This window comes from Paramisgurnus dabryanus, chromosome 10 (assembly GCF_030506205.2).
Source record: "Paramisgurnus dabryanus chromosome 10, PD_genome_1.1, whole genome shotgun sequence".
NCBI lineage: Eukaryota > Metazoa > Chordata > Actinopteri > Cypriniformes > Cobitidae > Paramisgurnus > Paramisgurnus dabryanus.
This window is the reverse complement of record NC_133346.1, coordinates 10,338,176-10,360,588: the sequence shown is the minus strand read 5'-3', so window position 1 is coordinate 10,360,588 and position 22,413 is coordinate 10,338,176. Positions and strand designations below refer to the sequence as shown.

The following is a 22,413-nucleotide window of genomic DNA, read 5'->3' as shown; positions in this document are numbered from 1 at the left end:
CCAATTGAGTGACAGGAATAATTTTTAATTACAGACAGCATTGAAGTTATTGAACAAACTTTGTACGATATTTATATCGCTCCACTTCTCTGCTTGAAGCTTAAAGTTTTAAATGAGCTGGGAGGTTTGTTGAATAAATCCTTGATCAGGTCAGGTCTGTTTAACAGCATGTTTCCTCAGATCCTCTGTGCTGAACCAGCAGGACTGGTGAGTTGAACACAAGACCGGTCGGCATGAGATAAATTGCTTTCCCTGTCCCGTTTGATTCAACCGCTGTGATGAGTGAAGCACATACTGTGCACAAAGCAACTACAAATTTCTCTTTCGTTTTGCTTCGTGAAAGTTTTTACAGTACCGACAATGGATAAGAAAGGCCCCGTGCCTCTCCGTCCCATTTGCTGCTCTCTAAACTCTCCTGTGTTCCTGTTGGTAGATAATTGAAATGTTTAAGTGTGAAAATCGAAATGATTTCCACTTCCAGGCTAAACGTCTTTACTTCGACAAATGACAACGTTCCAGTTGCATTAGCAATTCGGTCCGCTCACCTCTCCTCTGCTTATGAACCAGAAAATTGTGTCGGGAAAGTGTGAATCCCCCTACACAAAAGCTTTTCCTTTCATGGCCAACAAGCAGCCGAAGCCATTGGAGAGGGTCAGTTTTGTTTGAAAACACTCCCTCTCTAATGCTTTTGAGAGAGTAACTTCATGCAGGAATGAAGGGTGTCTACTTGCCCTTTTGTGGCATGGGCCAATAGCAGTCGTGCAATGAGTTTTTGGCTGTTTGATGTTTAAAGTGTGAAAAAGTTTGTCATTCCAAAGGATTTGATCAGTCGACACTAGCAGACACTTGATTAATGGAACTGATCCTTTCGGTATGGGAGATCTCTTTCCGCCCCTCCCCTTATGGTCCCAGCCTTGTTTTCTGTCTTTGCGACGTGCAGAACGAATGACACAGATGTTGTTGGAGGAGACGGTACCCGTTCCCCTCTCCTGCGCTCCCAGCATGGGGCCTGAAACTTGTTTTTCAATCATTGTTTCCGCCAACTTCTTTCCCAAAAGAGACAAGAGAGGCGAGAAAGAGGAGGGAGAGGGAGAGAGCGAGTTGCGAGGCCGCAAGAAAAAGAGGGAGGGAATGTAAATACAAAGCATTTGTGGAATATAAAGAAAAAACATCCCCTATAACAATCTCCAAAATATTTAGCACCGAGACGTTCGGGGAGAAGGGTTGTTCATCCAGTTGGGATGGAGCGTTAGTGTAGCGAAGGAGAGGAGTTTTCGACCGAAGATGCAGGTGTCGGCATGGATGCTCTGGGTGGCGTGGCTGTGTACCTGGACTGAGGCGTCAGGCAAGTGTCAGTGCCAGTGCGCATGCCCACCTGATGAACAGCTGGCACAGAGGACGCAAATGGAACAGAGGTCAGAAAGGTCAGGGGGGAGAGGGCACTTTCGCCATCACCTGGCACATCATTGGGCATCACACAGGGACAGGGCCCATCGGAGGAAAGGTAAACTAATGGATATTTTCATTCGATATGTGGAATATAACTGGGTTTTGGAATACCGGTATGCACAATGAAAAATCCTTGGGATTTTTTTTATAAACCAGGTTAAGAAACAGTGTGTAAAGTATGTCTTTAAAGTTTATTGTATACTTTAATATTTTTGTTTACAATGTAATGGTGAAAAATGCAAATTTTTAGATATCACCGTCTCTCAGCGTATCGGCGTGAAAGCATCCAAAGCATGAAATCAGATAGACAGTGATAACTTGATAAAGTTTTTCACTTTGTGATTGTTTACTTATGGACACAAAAGATTTAAATTTACACACAAGGGATTTTTATGTAACTGCGACAGTAACATATTTAAGTAAGTTTAACAGTTTCAAGAAAATAAGTTTGTGTAATTTGTATTAAATTTTAGGAAGAAAGTAATTTGAGTAAATTAAATTATTTGTGATGTGGGGCTGAATTGTTAAACTGTTGATGGTAGTGGAAATATTTGTATTTTAAAACAAAAATAATTCGTAAGTACAGGAAAAACTGTTTTAAAAGACATTTCCTCTTTCTTTTCTAACCTTGGTCCTGTGCTTAGTTGTTTTAAAACTTTCAATCAAAACAAAAGCACAGGAAACAAGTGTAAAATGTTTTGCTATTTATTTTTGTAAAACAACAGATAAAAAAATATATTTTTATAATTTTATAAAATCCTATTTTTATAATTTTGTAAATCTTACTAATCTTATATAATCTTTAAAATCCCAATATTCAAGGACATAAATACTACATTTTATGTCTGAGCAGCATACTTTAAAGTATAGTCCTTATAATAAATTACACATTTTGACCACTTGTTATTTGTTGAAAGACATAGGCCTACTTTAACATTTATTTTACTTAAATATTTTTCCATCATTGTGAAAGAATTCAAGCGGATTTATTTATGATTACATCATGCAGTGAAGTTACTGTGGACCTTTAATTCAGTGTTGTGGTATGCAGTCTCACATTTCTTCAGTAGCTTTTGTTAGTCACTGAATGCTGGATAATCCACAGGCCATCCAGGCAGTGCTCTTTGGATCAATATATGTGTCCATCAGTGTGCCCTGCTCTTTTAGGACACACAATGGACAGTTCTCTAAACAACACTTTATTTATATGTGGCTTTCGAGAAAATGAACTGCCGCCTCTCCTTTTATTTTCTGATTCCCTCTGTTTCTCTCTCTCTCTCCCTCGCTCGCTCGCTCTCTCATGCCCCTTGGGGACCATATACCTGTATACACAAACTTAATTGCAATTGGAATTAGCAAGTGTTTTACCCCTTAGTGTTTAGTTACAGCTGTGCTTAACTTTAAGTACTTTTTGATTCACTCTAAATGCTCTTTGATTTTTTTTATGTCTTTTGTTGTATTGTAACTTTTAATTGTTTTGTCCTGCTTAGGTAAAATGTTTATGAATCAACAGTAAAAGTTTGTGATGACCAAATGACTAAGTGAGATATTTTCATTCACTTTGATCTTTAACAGTAATTGTTTGAAAAAATATTTATTTGTATGCTATTTTTGTAAATGCAAGAACAATTTGGGGAAACTGATTTATTTTGGAATATCAATGTGATGAATTTGATCTTAAATCCTGCCTGCACAATCTTTTGTTATTGTGTTGTAAAAAATTACTGTTCCCTACATAAAATCATTCTTAGAACATTTAGTGAAATTATAACCTTGATATTTTTAATATTGACTGAGTAAAACCATGTCAAATATTGAAAATAATCAGCTGATATTAAACTTTGATGCTACAAACCTCATACTTAAATTTGGTTTTTGGCAAAATGATAATTACTAGGCAAATCAACTCGATTTTGCAATTATGTGTCCACACAAACAGATAAACATAATAATTAAGCTTTAGTTTATCATTGATTGTGTAAGTAATTGACCGTCAGTCATCGGATGCGCGTGTCATCAGCTCGCGGCTCACGGTCCCAGTCAGCAGGGAGGCGCCAGATCCGGATGGCGCTTTCTTCAACTGATTTACTGACAGAAACCAGAGGGAGGGAGAGATTGATAGAGAGAGATGACTGTTTTAACATGAAAATACGCCAGGAACCCAAATTTTCACGGTTTGCGTATGAATAACTGATTGTTTAGGCCTATAAAGTGGATAATTTATGGTCGAGATAGTAATTTGATCGAATAGCGATGCGGTTTTTTTTAACGGATTAAATTTGCCACCTGACACGTAACGTTAAAATGAGGAGACTTTTTCTCAGGATTTATTGGAGTTTTTGGATTATTTATAATATTCAAGGTAAGTACAAAACCAGACTGTTTTGTATTATTATTAAATTTGTTTTAATATAACTCTTGAACGGAAGAATTATAAATTGTGTATCATTGTGTAAAAAGTAGCCATACTTTGTTTTTTAAATTATGTCGCAGTTTTATTTCCTTATTTCCGTTTTTCATGTGTTTTAGTTTTAATGTGTGTTAGTTTAAAATTACTGACCACATTACGGAAAGATAAATTTACTTTTTTAAGATTTGTAGGCTATCTTGTCTCAAAATAAAAAAAAAATACTTAAATAATTTGTCATTATGTTTCAGAAGTTCATTCGTTTAAAAATGTATGAACTGCTTCTAAACCGACTTTAAGAAAACTATAATGCTTGTGTAGAGCACTAACTAGTTATCCACAACCCTCCAAGTGACCTTATGGATAAACGAAATCCATCCATGCTGGATAGCCTACATGTTTATGCACAAGTCAACTTTTTAACCATAGTTAAGTGTCTATTATTGACTTATAACACCATGTGTAAAGTCACAATATACTGTTATTGTTTTTTTACATACTTGCATTGCTCCCCCAAATTCTTTTACAGTGAAATGACATAGCAGGACTGCAGACCTTTGGTTTCCTTTTTCTCAGGAAACTGCCCCATCAGAGACAATAGGAACTTTTAATAGTAAAGCACATCTTTTGCCAAGAATGTAGCACTCAAATTCTCCATTGTACAGTTCACCTTGACTTACCCCAATTCAAAACAGACTTTTCTGTTTCCAAACACAATTTAGCGTTCTACATTAAAGAACATTTAAATTAAACAGAACGCAAGGACTTGTTGTAAGACCCCATCAAGTGTGTTTATTTGTTTCAGAGAGACCCTCTCATGCACATGTGATTGGCATGTTTTGGGGTGAGAGCACAAAGAGACATTGTAAGACATTGTGAGTTGGCCAATAATAGGAGAGGGCCATTGCTACACTTGATGCACAGGTGACGGATGTCCTGTTGCTGCATGACTCTGTTTGTGAGTGGTGGTCCTTTGTTTCTCTCACAGCGAGAAAAACAGCCCCCCGCTCGACTCTATTTCCGTTTCGTAGAGGAAATGTGTTTCCCTTACTTGTTGACAGGTCATCCAATGTACTGGGTCAGTACTGACTATCTTAAACAAAACTGTATTTGTTTATTGGAAGTTACTGTTGTTTGGCTATGCTGAAGAGCACTTTGGTTAGTTTCTGTTGTTTTTATAGGAAAACATCGCCGTTTTTCAATATTTTACTATGTTCTTACCTCAGCTTAGACTAATGAATACATACCTATCTTTTTTCAATACGTGCACTTTTAATCTTTGTACAGCGCTTCTTAAAAATGTTAGCATTTAGCCTAGCCCCATTCATTCCTATGGCTCCAAACAAAAGTTTTATTTTGTGCCACCATATTTACTTCTGTAACTACTCATGTAACAGTCTTTAAATAGGGAAAACATGGAAGTGTTTGTGGCATCTAAATGCATCCCTGTTTGGAGCCATAGGAATGAATGGGGCTAGGCTAAATGCTAACACATTCACGAGGCACTGTGCAAAGATTAAAAGTACACGCATTAAAAAAAGATAGGTATGTATTAATTTGTCTAAGTTGAGGTAAGAACATAGTAAAATATTGAAAAACTGTGGTGTTTTCCTTTAAATGTACTCTATATTGTATGATGACCTTTTTACCATCAAGTTACAGTACCAACATGGTTTTTACAGTAGTCCTCATTCTTCCCTTCAGGTTCCAGGCTCATTGATAACAATCTCCCCCGTATTGTCCATCATCCTTCTGATGTAGTGGTCAGGGCGGGCAGCCCGGCCACGCTGTCCTGCAGGGCGGAGGGCAACCCTGAGCCCACCATCCAGTGGCTTAGAAACGGCCTGCCACTCGACACTGATAGGATGGATTTGGAGTCAAGGCCTATCGTTTTACCAGAAGGAAGTTTGTTTTTCGTCAGCGTGGTCTCCGGCCGGAAGAGTCAGTCTCATGAAGCCGTGTACGCCTGCGTCGCCCGGAACAACGCCGGAGTGGCGACCAGTAGAAATGCTTCTCTTCATATAGCAGGTTTGAATCATGACACAAGCATGAAGTGAATAATAATCTAGTTTAATGGTTACGAATGTCTATGCACAGTAGCTATTTGAGTTTGCCCACCAAGAGCTACTTAAATCCTCAAGGGGGATGAGGAAGCTCATTAAGATGGTCAGTGAGATTACTGGAGATCAGATGTCAAAGTTTGGCTTCTTCTGTGAAACAAACAGTTGAATAATTGAGCTTTGACAAGGCGCTGTGTTTGTGAAACAAACAGAATCCTGAACGGGTCAGTTTACTCTGCATTCCACAGGACCTAATTGAGACATGTCCAGCAATTGTTGCACACAATGAATTTGGGGTTTGTTTGCTATGATTTACTGCTAGATAATTTGGGACACAAAGAGGAGCTACGTCAGTCAAGCTGGCAATGGACTTTATTTTCTAAGAATTGAGGAAGTAGTTTGGGAAAAAAGATCAAAACTAAGAGATTTGTGGATATCTGATATCATTGACTGATGGATTTAAGTCATAAACACTTTTACACTATTATGCATTATTAGATTTTCATTTATATTAGGCTGCTGAAACATTGAAAGAAAACACAAGTGACGAGTAGCCAATATGGGTTTTATGGGAGAAAAAGGGGCTGATACCAGAGGCGTAAAGTAGTGAATTATTTTTACTGTACATTTTTCAAGTATTTATAATTTTATACTTTTTTCTTTGGCAAACCTTTTACATTTTATAAATACATGTTACATAAATACTAAGTATTAGTTACCTTTAATACTTAGTTCATTAAAAAATCAGTACTTTCTTATAGTCATATAAAACTTTTGCTTGAGTAAAAGTAAGAAAGAAATAGATTTTAACTGTGATTAAACATTAAATGAAATGTAATATAAAATATAGTGAAGTAAAAAGTATGAAATTAAGAATGTAGTAAAGAAAAATACACAGAAAGTAAAGTACAGCTACTTGAAAAATGTATATAAATTAAATTTACAAAGTAAAAATACTTAACTGTTTTACACCTATCATTAGAATATTAGACTAATGTCCACCATGTGCATGATTTCCAGCTCTTAGGGAGGAGTTTCGCATCCAGCCCAGTGATGTAGAAGTGGAGGTTGGTGAGGTAGCTGTGATGAACTGCAGCCCACCTGTAGGACATCCTGAACCTAACATCACCTGGAGGAAAGATGGGATTCTCATTAACAGCACAAATGAACATTACACTGTAAGTGCCAAACATTGTGTTTAAGAGTTTGTGATTTAGACTAAAACAAAAAGATTTATCATATTCTTTAAATGTTAATCAAATAACATTTCAGTCTTTGGGTTAAATTTGTCTTTAAAAGTTAAAGTGTGTCATATTTATTTCACACTTCCTAAAAAAACGTTTTGTTTCCCAAAATGTTCTTTGTAGTGGAAAAAGGGTCTTTAGACTATTGAAAGGCAAGAAAAAAGTGACATTGACATAGAAACTTTTGTAACACCTTTATTTTTAAGAGTTTAAGAGTAACTTTTATTTACACATTAAGGAAACACTTTATCCAGAGTGCAGACGAGCTCAAACAAAGTAACACTGACGTAACCTTAAGCATAAAGTTGATCTGTTTGTCCCAACAATGGAAAATGTGAGAAGTGTCTGCATTTGCATTAATGCAAACACTTAAATCCAAACCGATTTACATTGCATATAAGATATATATTTTATAAGCATGTTTATTTCCTGGAATAGAACCTATGAGCTTTGCGCTGGTCAGGCAATGCTCTACCAGTTGCACTACTAGATTAGATGTATATAATTAAGATCCTTTTCCAGAACCCTTCCCTGAATGCATCTATAGAGGGCAGTATAACACAGTAAGAGAATAGTATCAACAGACCACCAATGCCTTATGAGTCCAAACTATGTTTTTGTGCTTGTATGATTATTTACTGTTTATCTCTCTCTGTTTGTGTTGTGTAGGAACTGAATGGTAAACTGATCATTGCTCCAGCACACAAGAATGACTCTGGTGTTTATAGCTGTATCGCCTCAAACACAGTTGGTGTGAGAGAGAGCAGGGCGGCCCGGCTGTCTGTTTTAGGTGAGATTTTACTCTGCTTAGACATATTAAGCTAATGTATATCAACTTTTAAAACAATCTGCCTCATCTTTTTATAGAGTGCCTTTCGTAAACTACCTTGTAGACCTGTGCAAAACTAAAAAATGTAATATAATGAGACTTAGCCTTTAGAATGTAGCGGTTCTGGCAAATTATATAAATTATAAGAGTTTAACGTTGTAGTCCACTATATGTGACCAACCTGTGAAAAATCAGCTTAAGTCATATTTATTGATTTACTGCTTTTTATATAACATCATCCTACGTAATGTAAAGAGCATTCAGTGAAATATATAACATTGATATCTTTAAAATTGACTGAGTAAGGTCATGTCAAAGAGTGAAATTAAAGTAAAATCAATGACTAAAATCAAACGTTGATGCTCTTTATCTCAAAATTAGATCATGAGACTTAAGCCTGGATTTCGCAGACATTAACTCCAAAATTGCTCTTTATAAATCAGCCACTAAGGAGGAAAACTTACAAATGTGACCTTCTTCCTCAGCCAAGCCGGTGTTATTGCAAAAACCAGAGGACGTGTCAGTGCAGCTCGGGGAGTCGGCACAGTTTTTCTGCGAGGCTTATGGAGACCCCATGCCCTCTGTGGAATGGAGACGAGAGCAAGGACCTTTACCCAATGGCAGGTCAGATAAATACAGAGTCTTGTTTACTTTAATTGCTCATCTTAACTTTAGGATTTGGAGCGTGTTAAGACTGCATTATTTCATATTGAGATACATACACATGCAAATACAAAAGCCCTGTTATGCATTACTCCTTTAATATTGGTTATTAAATGCTTAAAAATAATATAATAATAAAAAATATGATCTAAAACATTTTTTTAACCCATGGTTGCGTAAAATATTGACTAGAAACCTAGAAAATGGGTTAAAACCCAACATTGTTTTATAGAGTGAAGTCATTTCTAATATGTGACAAAACCAGTCATAGCCTATAGGTAATTATTTTTATTGAAATTTATACATCACATAAAAGCTGATAATAAGCTCTCCATTGATGTATGGTTTGTTAGGTTAGGACAACAATTGGATACGAGATACAACTTTTGTAAATCTAAATCTAAATATTGAGAAAATCACCTTTAAAGTTGTCCAAATAAATTCCTTAGCAACACATATTACTAATTATAAATAGATTTATATATATATATGGTAGGAAATGTACACAATATCTTAATGGAACATGGTCTTTAATTAAAGGTGCAGTGTGTAAATTTTAGCGGCATCTAGTGGTGAGGTTGCAAATTGCAACCAACGGCTTAATCCACTTCTCACTCTTCGCTTTTGAAACACATAGATACGCTACGGTAGCCGCCACCGGACAAACATCTCATAGTCGGAGACAACTTAGTAAAAAAAATTGTCCATTTAGGGCTTCTGTAGAAAAATGGCGGCACAAAATGGCGACTTCCATGTAAGGGGACCCTCGGTGTATGTAGATAAAAAGGTCTCGTTCTAAGGTAATAAACACATAACTGTTCATTATGAAAGGTCTTTATACACCCCTGATAATACAGTTTTGTATATTATTTTGCATTTCTGTCAAGAGATCCTTCTAAAAATTACACACTGCACCTTTAATATCAACATTATTTTGACCCACACAATGTATTATTGGCTATTGCTATACCCACGCGACTTAAAACTGGTTTTGTGGTCTTGTGTCACATATAGGATCATGTATTCAGAGCCTGTTACATTTTCCTAAAAATATTGGAATTAATGATTTTCATCACGTTTGGTTCCATTAATGTTTTAAAATTACTTAACATAATTCCATTAACATAAAAGTTAAATGAAAATGAAACCAGAATCATCAATTTCTCATTATTCCCATCTCTAATTATTTCATTGTAATAATCGCCAGATATTTAATCAACCCAGACCACAGTCTTCAAATTCACTATGTGACGGCACAGGATATGGGAAGATACACCTGCAGTGCAAAAAATAAGCTTGGGGTGTCTGTGGCCAGCGCACAACTATTCGTAGAGGGTAAGAACGTGTGTTCATTAACAGTCAATCACTTCATTCCTATAATGAATATTTTACGATTGACTCTTTAAACATCACCCCACTTGCTAGCTTGCCATTTGTATTCCACTCACCCATTTGAAGTCATTGATGTCTAACCAGTATATATTACAGATGTGGGCAGCACTAGACTGAGAGATCTACACAGGGAGCTGTCTGCCTTACGTGTCAGTCTGGATAATGTCACAGTTCTGAGTACGGCTTCAAATATGTCTCAAGTCATGTGGAGGGTAATGCAGTTCATTTCTGACTATCATGCACTACTGTTTTTTTGTATTTTTACATTTATATAGTATATATAATTGCTCCGAAATTTAGTGAAGACAACATTTCAGATGCAAAATGTTCGTCTGTCATTTTTCTTCCTCTTATGATTATGTCAGGCTGTTATGCAGTGGCGGCTCGTGACTGCTCATCCGAGGGGCGCAAATTGAAAATATGTGTTCGGAGTCTCATGTGTGTTGCGTGTGTTTTCAAAATATCTGTTTGTTGCGTCATGTGAACCATGTGCATCACGTGTTTTGTCAAAATAAGAGCCTGCTGCACACACATCAAAACTGTTTATGATAAAAGAGACGCTCACGTTTACAAAATACACGCAAGACATTCCCTTAACAGTAAACTCTGATTACGCATGAGATTATGTGAGTATCTGGCAAACCCGAGTGTGTCTCTTTTATCATAAACCCTTTAGACGCATCTGCAGCAGGCACTTATTTTGACAAGACACGTGATGCACACAGGATCGCTCGATGCGCAGAACACATATTTTAAAATTACGAACCACACACATGACGGGCTACATACATGTTGTGACGAACTTCGCATCGAGCGCCCTCAAAAAAAGAAGTCATCGGCCGCCACTGCTCTTGTGTTCAGTATTTTCACTTTAATGGCAATGAAAAGGCTATTAGTTATTAATTGAAATGTCTCTTCATTTAATTGCATCTGAGCTCCTCGTATTCATTCCAGACAGTAATTTATACTTCATACTATTTTTATTTTAAAGCAGCACAGCATATTTCCACACTGAATAAAGCAATCTCACTGAGCTCAGTAAATTTATCTTAGCAGACAGGGTCGAGATAAGCAAGTATTTAAAAAATATAAATATTCAATGTAATCTATTAAAGGCAAATTCTTTCATCCAATAGTTAATGTCATAGGAGTTTTGTGCTAATAATCAGAGTTATCTCTGTAATGTCATGCAAGTGTTTCTAATCACTCACTTTTGTGACAAGTTTTATTTCAGTTAAAATATGCATCATCGTCTTTTTAAGCTCACTAAGTTTTGGATTAGAGCCGTGTTTATATAGACATCTGCTCCTGCACAACCATCTGCTCTTCTATACGGGACCTGATGGGAATGCTCTCCTGTGGTTTTTCTGTTTACAGCTGCAGACCTCTGTTTCACAGCCTCACTATCTTGAAGGCTTTGAGATTCTCTATCGATCTCTTCTGCCTGCCAGCTCAGACTGGACAGCTCAAAGGGTTCCTCAGCCCACCCTTCACACTCACGTGGGACCTCTGAAGAGAGGCTATAAGTACGAGTTTAAAGTCAGACCCTACGGCAGCAGTCTGTACGGCAGGGAGAGCAATACCAGACACTTACGAGTGCCAGAAACGGGTGAGAATTTGCACTGCAGAAACATTAAAACCAAATTAAAATGGCTTAAACCTGCACACATCTTATAAATTGTATGCAATAACAGGTGCTTTTATCCAGTCCGTAAGAATCATACCCATGACCTGTCATAGTCCAAGCCGGTCTTATCTAGTCCCAGATGTTTTTATAAACTCTTTAAAGCAAGCAGGAACATAAGGTGCCCTGCTCCAGGGCACAATTTTGATCTCTGTAACAGCTTTGTATTTCGTGGACTTTACAGATTACTGTGTAGCTAAGATGAGTGCATGCTGTAACTCAGGATAGAGTAACTATATCCTCTGTTGTCAGTTCCCAGCGCACCACCTCAGGATGTCTCCATAACAATGCCCACTGACCGTAATGACACCGTCTATTTAAGCTGGCAGCCTCCACCTCATGAGGCTCACAATGGGATTATTCATGGATATCAGGTATTTCTGACATCTTAATAATGTTTTAAGGAGACAACAAAAAAGGTTTTTTTACTCTAATACAGTATGGTTCAGAAGTTCAAAAACACTTGACTGAAATGTTTCTCATGATGCTAATAATCTTTTAATTTTAAAGTGACACTCCACTTTTTTTAAAATATGCTTATTTTCCAGCTCCCCTAGAGTTTGATTTTTACATTTCTTTACATTTGATTTTTATCGTTTTGGAATCCATTCATCCGATATTACGCAGTGCCCGAAGAAATAGTCCCCTGCCATTTAAAGTTACTAAGGGGACTATTTTTAGGCACTACGTAATATCATTGTGCCCCCTGAAGCCATGTTACAGCAGCAAGTGCTTGATTTTTACGCCAGAATGAGAGTATAGTTTCTAGCCATATGTGCCTAGAAAATCCTAGAAAAAGTGTTAAAGGGACACTCCCCTAGAGTTAAAGATTTGATTCTTACCGTTTTGAAATCCATTCAGCTGATCTCTGGGTCTGGCGCTAACACTTTTAGCATAGCTTAGCACAATCTGTTGAATCTGATTAGACCATTAGCATGGCGCTAAAAAAAACCCAAAGAGTTTCATTATGTTTCCTATTTAAAACTTTACTCTTCTGTAGTTACATTGTGTACTAAGACAGAAAAATTAAAGTTGCGATTTTCTAGACACTTATGGTTAGGACTATACTCATTCTGGCGTAATAATCAAGGACTTTGCTGCTGTAACATGGCTGCAGCAGGCGTAGTGATATTACGCACTGCCCGATAATAGTCCCCTGCCATTGAAAGTAACCGAAGCTATGTCTGCCTAGAAAATCACAGCTTTTAATTTTCTGTCGGTCTTAGTACATGATGTAACTACAGAAGAGTCAAGGTTTAAATAGGAAAAATTTTGAGACTCTTTGGTTATTTTTAGCACGATGCTAATGGTCTATTCAGATTCAATGGATAATGCTAAGCTATGCTAAAAGTGGAACCGCCAGACCCGGAGATCTCCTGATTGGATTCCAAAATGGTAAAAATCAAATGTTTAACTCTAGAGGAGCTGGAATATGACAATATATAGTGTCCCTTTAAAGAATGCTATTCTGTATGGCTAAAGTCTCATTGTGTAAGTATTGATTTCAATAATCATTAACATGACCTTATTTAGTAGATATTAAATATATCAAATTTTATATTTATATATTAATAATAATTTATATTTTACAGAATGCTCTTTACATTACAAATGATGATTTTATGTAGAAAACATTAAATCACAAAACAATGACTTTAGCTGGGTTTTCACAGACTGGGTCACATATGTTTAAAATTTTGAAATTGACGAAAATGTAATTGTGATAACATATTGACTTATTTCATTAGAAACCTAATGTTTCACTATCTTAACATCTCTTTGTGACAGGTGTGGTGTGTGGAGTCTGAAGAGCTCAAGTCATTAAACTGGACAGTGGACAGTGGCACACACAGTACTGAGATCAGTCTGCTGCAGCCTGACAGACTCTACTGGATCACTGTGGCTGCTGTTAATGGGGCAGGAGTTGGGCGTCAGAGTGACCCATATAAACTGATCATAGGTAAATGCGGTAGGATTGAGCTATAGTCTCAATTGGTAAAGCATTGCATTAGCATTCGATTCCAAGGCAACAAACATATTGATAAAATGTATAGATTGAATGCACTGTAAGTGACTTTGGATAGAAGCATTTCTAAATGATCAGACCTTTTGCCTAGGCACAAAAATAAATAAATTATTAAAGGTTAACTATGTTAATTTTATCATGTCATCACATTGTTTTGTTAAAGGATGTATATAAGATCATCACACTGTATATAAAACCTACTTTTTTTATTATAATATGACATAATTTTTTATTTTACTTTTTAAAAATACTATGCATTCAATAATTTTTTTTTAAATATATTTTATTAAAAACACAGATCTATTAAACAGACTTTTAAAGTGATATTTACTTTTTTTTCCTAGAGTCGAGGCAGGAGGCGACACCATACGAAACAGGCATGCTGAGTATGTCTCATTTCCTTGCCGTGATTAAAGAGCCAGTATTCATTGGTAGCATCTGCACCCTCCTGTGGTGTATTTTGATGGTCACGGCCATGTTTCTATACAGAAGACATGTCAGATCTGCAAAGCAGGGAGGCAAAAGCTCAGGTAATCTATAAAGCAGCTCTTTAAACCTTAATTACTACCCACAATAATAATTGAATCATTATATAGATAAATCTTTACTCTAATTTTTATTTTAGTCATCATTATCACTTCAATTTATAGGTTTGTACAGACTGGAAAATGAAGATCTCATCATCAAACACAGGTATGATATATATAATATATATAATACAGACCAGAAATTACCTTTGGTTCATGCATGTTACCGTGACAACTTTTTTTCTTTGCAGAATGGCAGCACCAGATTCTCCATGGATCTCTGGTGGATGGAGGCCGAACCCCAGAAACGAGTCCAAGCAGGACCTTTGGACCCCGAACCAGGATAACCCTGGCCTCCGGAGAACTAGTGAGTAACAGCTCGCATCAAAATATAGTCAAAGCCTCCTATGCAAAGTAATCCCTTGTCTTCATCTCATCAACATGCATCTCATCATCTCTCTGGCTGACTGATATGTCCTCAAGAGAACCTTCAAAAAATATCTGTCAACCCTTTCATTGACATCTTGGCACACACATCAAATCAGTCTGATTTTTACATCTATGCCGACAGCTCTGCCCATCACAGCTAACAAAGACTCCAACCCCCTCCGGACAGCCGTACCCATCGTACCGGACAATTGTGGAGTCTATGGCACCTTTTATGTGGATCTTAGTGGTAATGGACTGAAGACGTTTAATAGTCCGGGCCGCTGTCCCAGAATGTCCCACGGCAGCTCTCAGCTACATAATTCTGAGACCGTTCGCATCACCGAACCCATCGTCAAGACCGCCGTGGTACGGGAAGTGCAGGCGTTGCCTTGGAAACGTGCCCTCCCGGCCCAGCCCAGTATGGGGGTGCTTAAAGAATCATGGGAGAAAAATTTTAAGCGAGGTGAGGTTCTTAATAAGTCATTCATACTTTCATTTTAACAAGCTATAAGATAAGACATGCTTTTGTACACTCTCAGATCTGCATGCAGTAAAAAGCGCCCCTTTAATGCCAATGCATCAACAAGCTCTGACTGTACGCACCCCTCCAAGCAACCGTCAGCAGAAATTCAGACAGAACCCAGCAGGTACCTGCTGTTTAAGTCTTGAATTCAATATGAAGCTTTGAAGATGTTTCGAGATTAATGTTATCGTGATATGTCTAATGTCAGTAAAAAATTATCAAACCCATCACTGATTCAAGGATTTTTTATGTGCTTTTGCAGTTTGCTTGCTCTGATTTTAGACTTGGGTTGTTAAGCTGTTGTTTGTACCTTCAGGTGGTGTCTCAGAGCCTGTGAAACCTGTGAGCTCTCCACGGATCCTGCATTACTCTGCCTCACTACAGTTGGTGGATATGTTACCAAGCCCTCCACCCCTTCCCATAGAGGACAACTACAGCATCAGCTCAGAGGACGAGTGAGGACGAATCTAAATTCAGTTACAGATCTCTATTCTTAAGACCTCTGATTTAATAGAAAGTTCATTTAGAGTGAACATGTTTAGGGATGCATACCGTATAAAACAGTATAATAAGAATGAGGAGAATTATATCAAAAACAGAAAAAAAATTTTCATCCTATATTCATTTGTTTTTTTATCACCTCTTAATGTAGGTAGGTTTCTTTAAAAAGACAAAATTTTGAGCAAAAATTTAATAACTGAGATAACTGTTTTTTTTTTTGTAAACGATGATGATCAAAACATAGAGTGTTTTTACTGTTTTTGAATCAGTGGATGCTTAAATGTTTTATGATGACACACACGTCTCCAGTACGACACACCCCTTAAGCCCATTTCCCTGGCCCAAAATATATTTTAAATATATGCTAAATACATTGTGTAGAAAGTTATGCTTAATTGAATATAATTTTTATTTAGTTTTAACCTTTATATGTCAATATATATTTCAAAATATATTTCAAGGGGAAGCAAATACATTTCAAATATTACATCCCATTTGGCAAAAAATACTTTTTCGCCTGAATATATTTTAAATATATGATAAATACAAGTAAATTTTATTTATTTAAATGAGAATATATTTAATTTAAAACTTTTTAAAACTTTTATAGGTTCGTAACATAAACAAAGTTTTTCTTCCAATATGACGTGAATATATGGAGGGCTAAATATTTTTTTTAATGCTTTACAATTTATTGAAAATATATTTCAAAATATACAAAAAATGCCCCAAAAATATATTGGTGAAAAATATATTTTTGTAAACATATTCCAAAATATATATTAGCGAATATATTTTTTTGCCATTTTTTGTATATTTTGAAATATAATTAAAAAATATATTCTAATATATTTCGGCCCAAAATATATTGTAAATATATGCTAAATACATTTTGAAGCTTAATTAAAAAATATTTTTGACTTTGAAAATATATTTGTTTTAATTTTCATATATGAGCATATATTTCAAAATGTATTTCAGGTGCAACAAATACATTTCTTATTTTTCAACCCATAAGGCAAATTTTTTTTTTATAAATATAAAGGTATAAAATGTATACTTATTTATAAAATCTAAAATTATAAGTATATTTTTGCATCTTTTCAAAACTGTTATGTTTACAGGTTACAGAGTTTTTCTTCCTATGCGACGTGAATATAAATGCTTTAAAATATATATATATTTTTAAATATACAAAAAATGGCCAAAAAATATATTGGTGAAAAAATAAATTTTTGTAACCATATTTCAACATATATTTGAGCAAATATATTTTTTTTATATTTGCTAATTCATTTTTTGCAGTATGGGTTTGTTCACACATTAACACATTTCTTGGAACAACGAAAAAGATTGGATTAAAAGAAATTGTTGGATATGGGAAGCACTGGCTCCGTGTGGATGTGGCCTAAAAATCCAATATCTGCTCTTTTGGTGCTTTAACCTGGCCATTTTATTGCATGTGTGTTAAGTCAGGATCGTATCTGTGATCTTTTGAACTGTGAATCAACCTCAGTGTTTCTCCTAGAATCACCACTGTCACTCAGCTCTGTCTATTTCTCACAGATGTTTTAAGGTTGTGCCCTCACAGACCTGTAATGATGGTGTCTATAACAATACTCTATCATTATAGTGTGAGAAGACAAGTCCACTACCGTTTCTTTGAAACTAAAAGACAGAAATCCAATTTAGCCTGTAGCTCAACTGTAATGGACAGGCAGATAGAGAGGAAATGGCCCACGGTATCTATTAGGGGGTCTGTAAGTGTGCTTTAAAAGCTGTCAGTACGGACAAGGTTGACAGGCATCATGTGGCTAGTAGGGGACACATCACTACCAATACAGAGAACTGTCAAAGTCATAAAATCTATTGTGAATGTCTGTCTGACACAAATCTATTAAGGTATAGACATAAACTTACCACTGTTCAGAGGTTAACTCCTACCATTGTGTATCTGAAAGGTAAAACTGTCAATATTTAACTTTCTTATCCATTTCATCCCTCAGGTCAACCAGATCCACTAAGCTGACAGTAGACGTCGGCTCTCAGCAGTCCGTATGTGCCGCTTCTGGACTTCAGGGACCTTCTGGGGCCACCACAGGCTGTCCATCTCACCACAGCTCATCCGCTGGATGTCCAAGCCAGCCGAGTCCCTCGTACAGCCACCTCTCCACAGCTTCTTTCTGTCTGTCCGCAGATGACTACCAAGACACCACACTCAGTACCCAGGGCCACACGCAGTACATGGAGATCAGCCCTAAACCACAAGGACAAACGTAAGATCATGCACTATCCTCTAGGAATGCTTCTGTGACGAAACAAAGGCTCATGTCTATGTCTCTTTTAGCACTTCCTATCAGAGTTCACCATCGATCTCTCGCCCATTTTCTCCAACTCCCACGTTGGGCTACATCTACGGGCCCGCTGACCGGGAGATCAGAGACATGGATGAGGAGCAGGAGTCTCAACCGACAGGGCTCAGGCGAGCCACGCTTAGGAGCACGCCCTCCTCCTGTTGTAGCGAATGGGAGGGCTCGCTGTGGAACGGATGGGGCTCGGTGTCTGAGAGCAACTTGACGAGTGCTCGAACCAGCATCATCAGCTCATCCGACTGCTCGTTCATAAATGATGCAAACTTCGCCCGTGTCCTGGCTATGACGGCGGAATCCATGAGCGGTACGTTATCAGGTAAGAAGACTAAAACTGTGCTTTTTCTCTAAAGTTAAGTTTGAGATCTAATAGCATCACTTATTAAAGGTGTAGTTAATCCAAGTATAAACATTTTCTCATAATTTACTTGACCTCATGCCATCCCAGACATCCACAAACACGTGACAACCAAAGAGATTTAAAGTTATTGACGTGCCGCCATATCTGAACTTACCATAATTGTGGCAAGAAGGGATACAGCAAACGCAGAAATCTTGTGAAAACTCACTGGATTTTTTTTTTTCCAAATGCTAAACTCTACATTACAATTCACGGGATTTAGGCCGTAGCAGTATCCCAACTAGCAAGAACCGCTGTTTTTATCTTAATCCTAGCCCCAAACCCTTAACCCAACATCTTGCAAGTTTTTGGCATTTGCTGTATCCCTTCTAGCCAAACCCACTTAATTAAAGGGGACATTTTACAAGATATGTTTAAGATGTAAAATAAATCTTTGGTGTTCCTAGAGTACGTATGTGAAGTTTTAGCTCAAAATACCATATAGATAATAAAATTTATTAAGCATGTTATAATTGCCACTTTGTAGGTGTGAGCAAAATGTGCCGTTTTGGGTGTGTCCTTTAAAATGCAAATGAGCTGATCTTTGCACTAAATGGCAGTGCAGTGGTTGGATAGTGCAGATTAAGATGCGGTATTATCCCCTTCTGACATCACAAGGGGAGCCAAATTTCAATGAGCTATTTTTTCACATGCTTGCAGAGAATGGTTTACGAAAACTAAGTTTTTTTTTTTTTACCAAAACTAAGTTATTGGCTTGATCTTTTCCACATTTTCTAGGTTGATAGAAGCACTGGGGACACAATTATAGCACTTAGACATGGAAAAAGTCAGATTTTCACGATATGTGCCCTATAAGAGAAAATGCTTCCCTGCCAATGATGAGTTTTAACCCCTTCAGACCCTGTGTCCACTTGCATGGGCATCACATATTTTGTAGTTTAAACCAATAAAAATGCTGATCAACCAATCAAAATAAGGCATACTGATTACATATAATGTATATACATATAATGAATAATCAGGTTTGAAGGGGTTAAATAAACTATTTCTTTAACAGCAAGTACTGCTGCAGTTTCCAAGAATGGCCACTAGGTGGAGGAGTCTGATCATGCACTTAAGATCCTCAAGTGTGGCAGATCCTGCACTCATTTACCTTTTCTGTGCCGTTAACCAGCTTTTCTCACTTCATTACTATCAAACACTGTTTTCCCTGCTCTGCATGTGTGTAACACTTTATTTTGCCTCATTTGTATTGCAAACAAATCACAACCTCCACTTCCATCAGGAGTAAATATTTCCCCTTGAAAATTTGCAGTGGTTATTTTGATTACATTATTTTTAGACAGATTCAAATCACAACAAAAATATCCAAAGATGAATACAATGGCCTCAAAACTTAGCGACTCTTACACAACACATGAACATTTTATAGTAAAAATGTCAAACGAACGAGGAACGAGTAAGAAAATTAAAATGAATAAATGGCAAGCAAAATATTTAAGTGGTCAAATAAAAGTTAGTTTAAATAAATTGTATTTATTGGTAGCTATGTATTAAAGTGCCTGCTAAATGCATGAATGTACACTGCAAAAAATTACTTAAATTAATTTTTTTTTTTTTTTTTTTTTGATGAGCAAAATGACCTAAGTACTGTATAGTGTCATTTCAAACCAAGGGACATTTGCAAATACACTGCAAAAAATTACTTTCTTATTTAGTATTTTTGTCTTGTTTTCAGTAAATATATAGTAGAAAAATCTTAAATCAAGTAAAATGACGTAAAAAAGTGTCTGGTTTTTAAACAAACAATATACAATTAAAACAAGCAAAAATATCTGCCAATGGGGTGAAAAAATTTTCCTTGAATTAAGTGTTTAATATAAAAGTTAACTTATTTTAAGATTTTTTCTCTCATCCCACTGGCAGATATTTATTTGCTTGTTTTAAGCACAAATTCACTTAAATTGTATATTTTTTTGTGTAAAAACTAGACTTATTTTCTAGACTAGATGTCATTTTGCTCATCAAAACAATGCATCTTGTTTTAAGATTTTTTTATATATATTTATTGAAAACAAGACAAAAATGCTAAGTAAGAAAGTCTTTTTTGCAGTGTATTTGCAAATGTCCCTTGGTTTAAAACGTTGATATCGAACACAATAAAATGCCCAAATACATTCACTGTCCCAAGCTTCACGGGGCTGTAGCCTTTAAATAGATCTTAATATGTACTATGTAGGGATATGTGTACATTTGGTACCCATATTTACCATTGCATTACTAATATAAACTCTGTAGGTGCAAAAGTGTACGTTTTGAAAGGTTACCGCCCCAGTGACAGCTAGGGAGAATTTTTTGACCATTTCTTCAGTGTAGCTGGAGGAAATATGTACGCATTTTTACAACAGAAAAAAATTGAAAGAAAGAAGCAATAAACACAATACATAAACTCATTATAGCAATTAAAATTGATTGTTTAATTTACTAATGCATCACATTTTCATGGTCTAATGGATGCACTGTGGTATTAACATCCCCAATGAGACAGTGAAAAATGCCACTGGTACTCTGATACAATGAGAAGAAATGGGATTTAAGGGGCCGTCTGCAAATTGTCTCTGCCGCCCCACAATCCTCTCTGAAGTTTTGACCAAATCAATCACTGCTCTCAAAAAAGAAACCTACAGGGACTTTACTCGCTCTCTCTCTCTCTTTCTCTCTCTCTCTCCATTTACTGATTGTTTCTCTTGTTCTCTCTCTTTCTCTGTGAAGGTTAAATGGCTAGTACATTATAACTGATTGCTCAAGCAATGATTTTTGTTATATTCTGTACATTTTTCTGTATTATTACGGCAGTATTGACGCAGGCATGTTTGCGCCTTTACACTAGGTTTGCTATTCTTTGTGTGTTTTGTACTTGGATGCATCGATGTGCACGTGTGTGTATGCATACAAATGTGTTCATTCACTCTGTGCTGTGTGTGTGATCGTGCATTTCAGCAGATTTCTCTCCACCGGCATCCCCTCTAAGCGCTCTGTTCCCCCCTCGAGATTGTTTCGGAGATGTGGAGCCTATGCCTGTCTGGGACTGGAGCACCACATGGGTGGAGGAGTTGGAGGCACAGCTAAGAGCCTCCAGAGATGCCAGGAGGACCGCAACATCTCGACACTCGGGCATTGAACATTGGAGAGGACAACTGGAGAGCAGCAACAAGACCCCATCTCAACGATGATTAGACAAAAGGTTGACTTTTGGACATTTCCCTGGATTCTGCCGGGAGTCGTTCGTTTTGACAGGCCTGGGTTTGGAATAAGGTCGCTTAGGTTTAAGAACACATTATAACAAAGAGAATTGTACAGGAAATTCATATTGGCATTCAAAGATATGTAAATAAACCAGTTTTATTTAATAAACAATACCATATACGTTTTATATGAAGAGTTATCTAAAGTACACAGGAAATATTTTTTGTATTTTATAATTCAACATGTTTTCTTGTTAGGCATCTTTTGTTTTGCAATTTTTAATATAGTTTGCTTTTATATTAGTTAATTTTGCATTTACTCAGGAACGTAGTTTTTTTTTTTTTAGATTAATTAGGCATTTTTTGTCATTGAATTATTTTGTATTTTCTTGTTTTTAGCTTAAATTTCCTAATTTGCATTTCACATGAATATTCCTCACATTACTAAAAATCTATTTTCAACAAAAATCGTATATTTTTACTAATTTTAAACAATAAAAAAGATTTAGCCTAGTAATGGCGTTGTGTGAACACATCTCTCAGACTCACCATGACATGTTTGTTGTTTTTGGGGCCGGCCATCTCGGAGCACAAGAGGTCTGTCGGATGAACGTACGGTCCTCCCGAGCGTTAATCCTCACCGCAAGCAAGCAAAACCAAATCACATACCCGCTGGACACACACACACACACACACGTACACAC

The 22,413-nt window shown here is 36.6% G+C and overlaps 1 protein-coding gene across 3 annotated transcripts; it reads left to right on the top strand.

The window, feature by feature from the left end:
• The first annotated feature begins 1,094 nt into the window (after window positions 1–1,094).
• Window positions 1,095–22,413, top strand: robo4 (roundabout, axon guidance receptor, homolog 4 (Drosophila)). 3 transcript variants are annotated; one of them, XM_065259461.2, is made up of 19 exons: window positions 1,095–1,504; window positions 5,561–5,884; window positions 6,937–7,094; window positions 7,830–7,950; window positions 8,475–8,613; window positions 9,860–9,987; window positions 10,141–10,256; window positions 11,422–11,653; window positions 11,981–12,102; window positions 13,517–13,688; window positions 14,099–14,284; window positions 14,405–14,447; window positions 14,533–14,648; window positions 14,853–15,173; window positions 15,250–15,357; window positions 15,550–15,688; window positions 17,741–18,010; window positions 18,082–18,422; window positions 21,468–22,413. In XM_065259461.2, the coding sequence occupies exons 1-19, from the start codon at window positions 1,285–1,287 to the stop codon at window positions 21,695–21,697; spliced, it is 3,486 nt and encodes a 1,161-aa protein (XP_065115533.1). In that variant the 5' UTR covers window positions 1,095–1,284; the 3' UTR covers window positions 21,698–22,413. The 3 variants fall into 3 exon arrangements, with proteins under 3 accessions (XP_065115533.1, XP_065115528.1, XP_065115537.1); XM_065259456.2 differs by having other exon boundaries at window positions 1,098–1,504; window positions 21,465–22,411; XM_065259465.2 differs by lacking the exon at window positions 1,095–1,504 and adding an exon at window positions 3,546–3,811 and having other exon boundaries at window positions 21,465–22,410.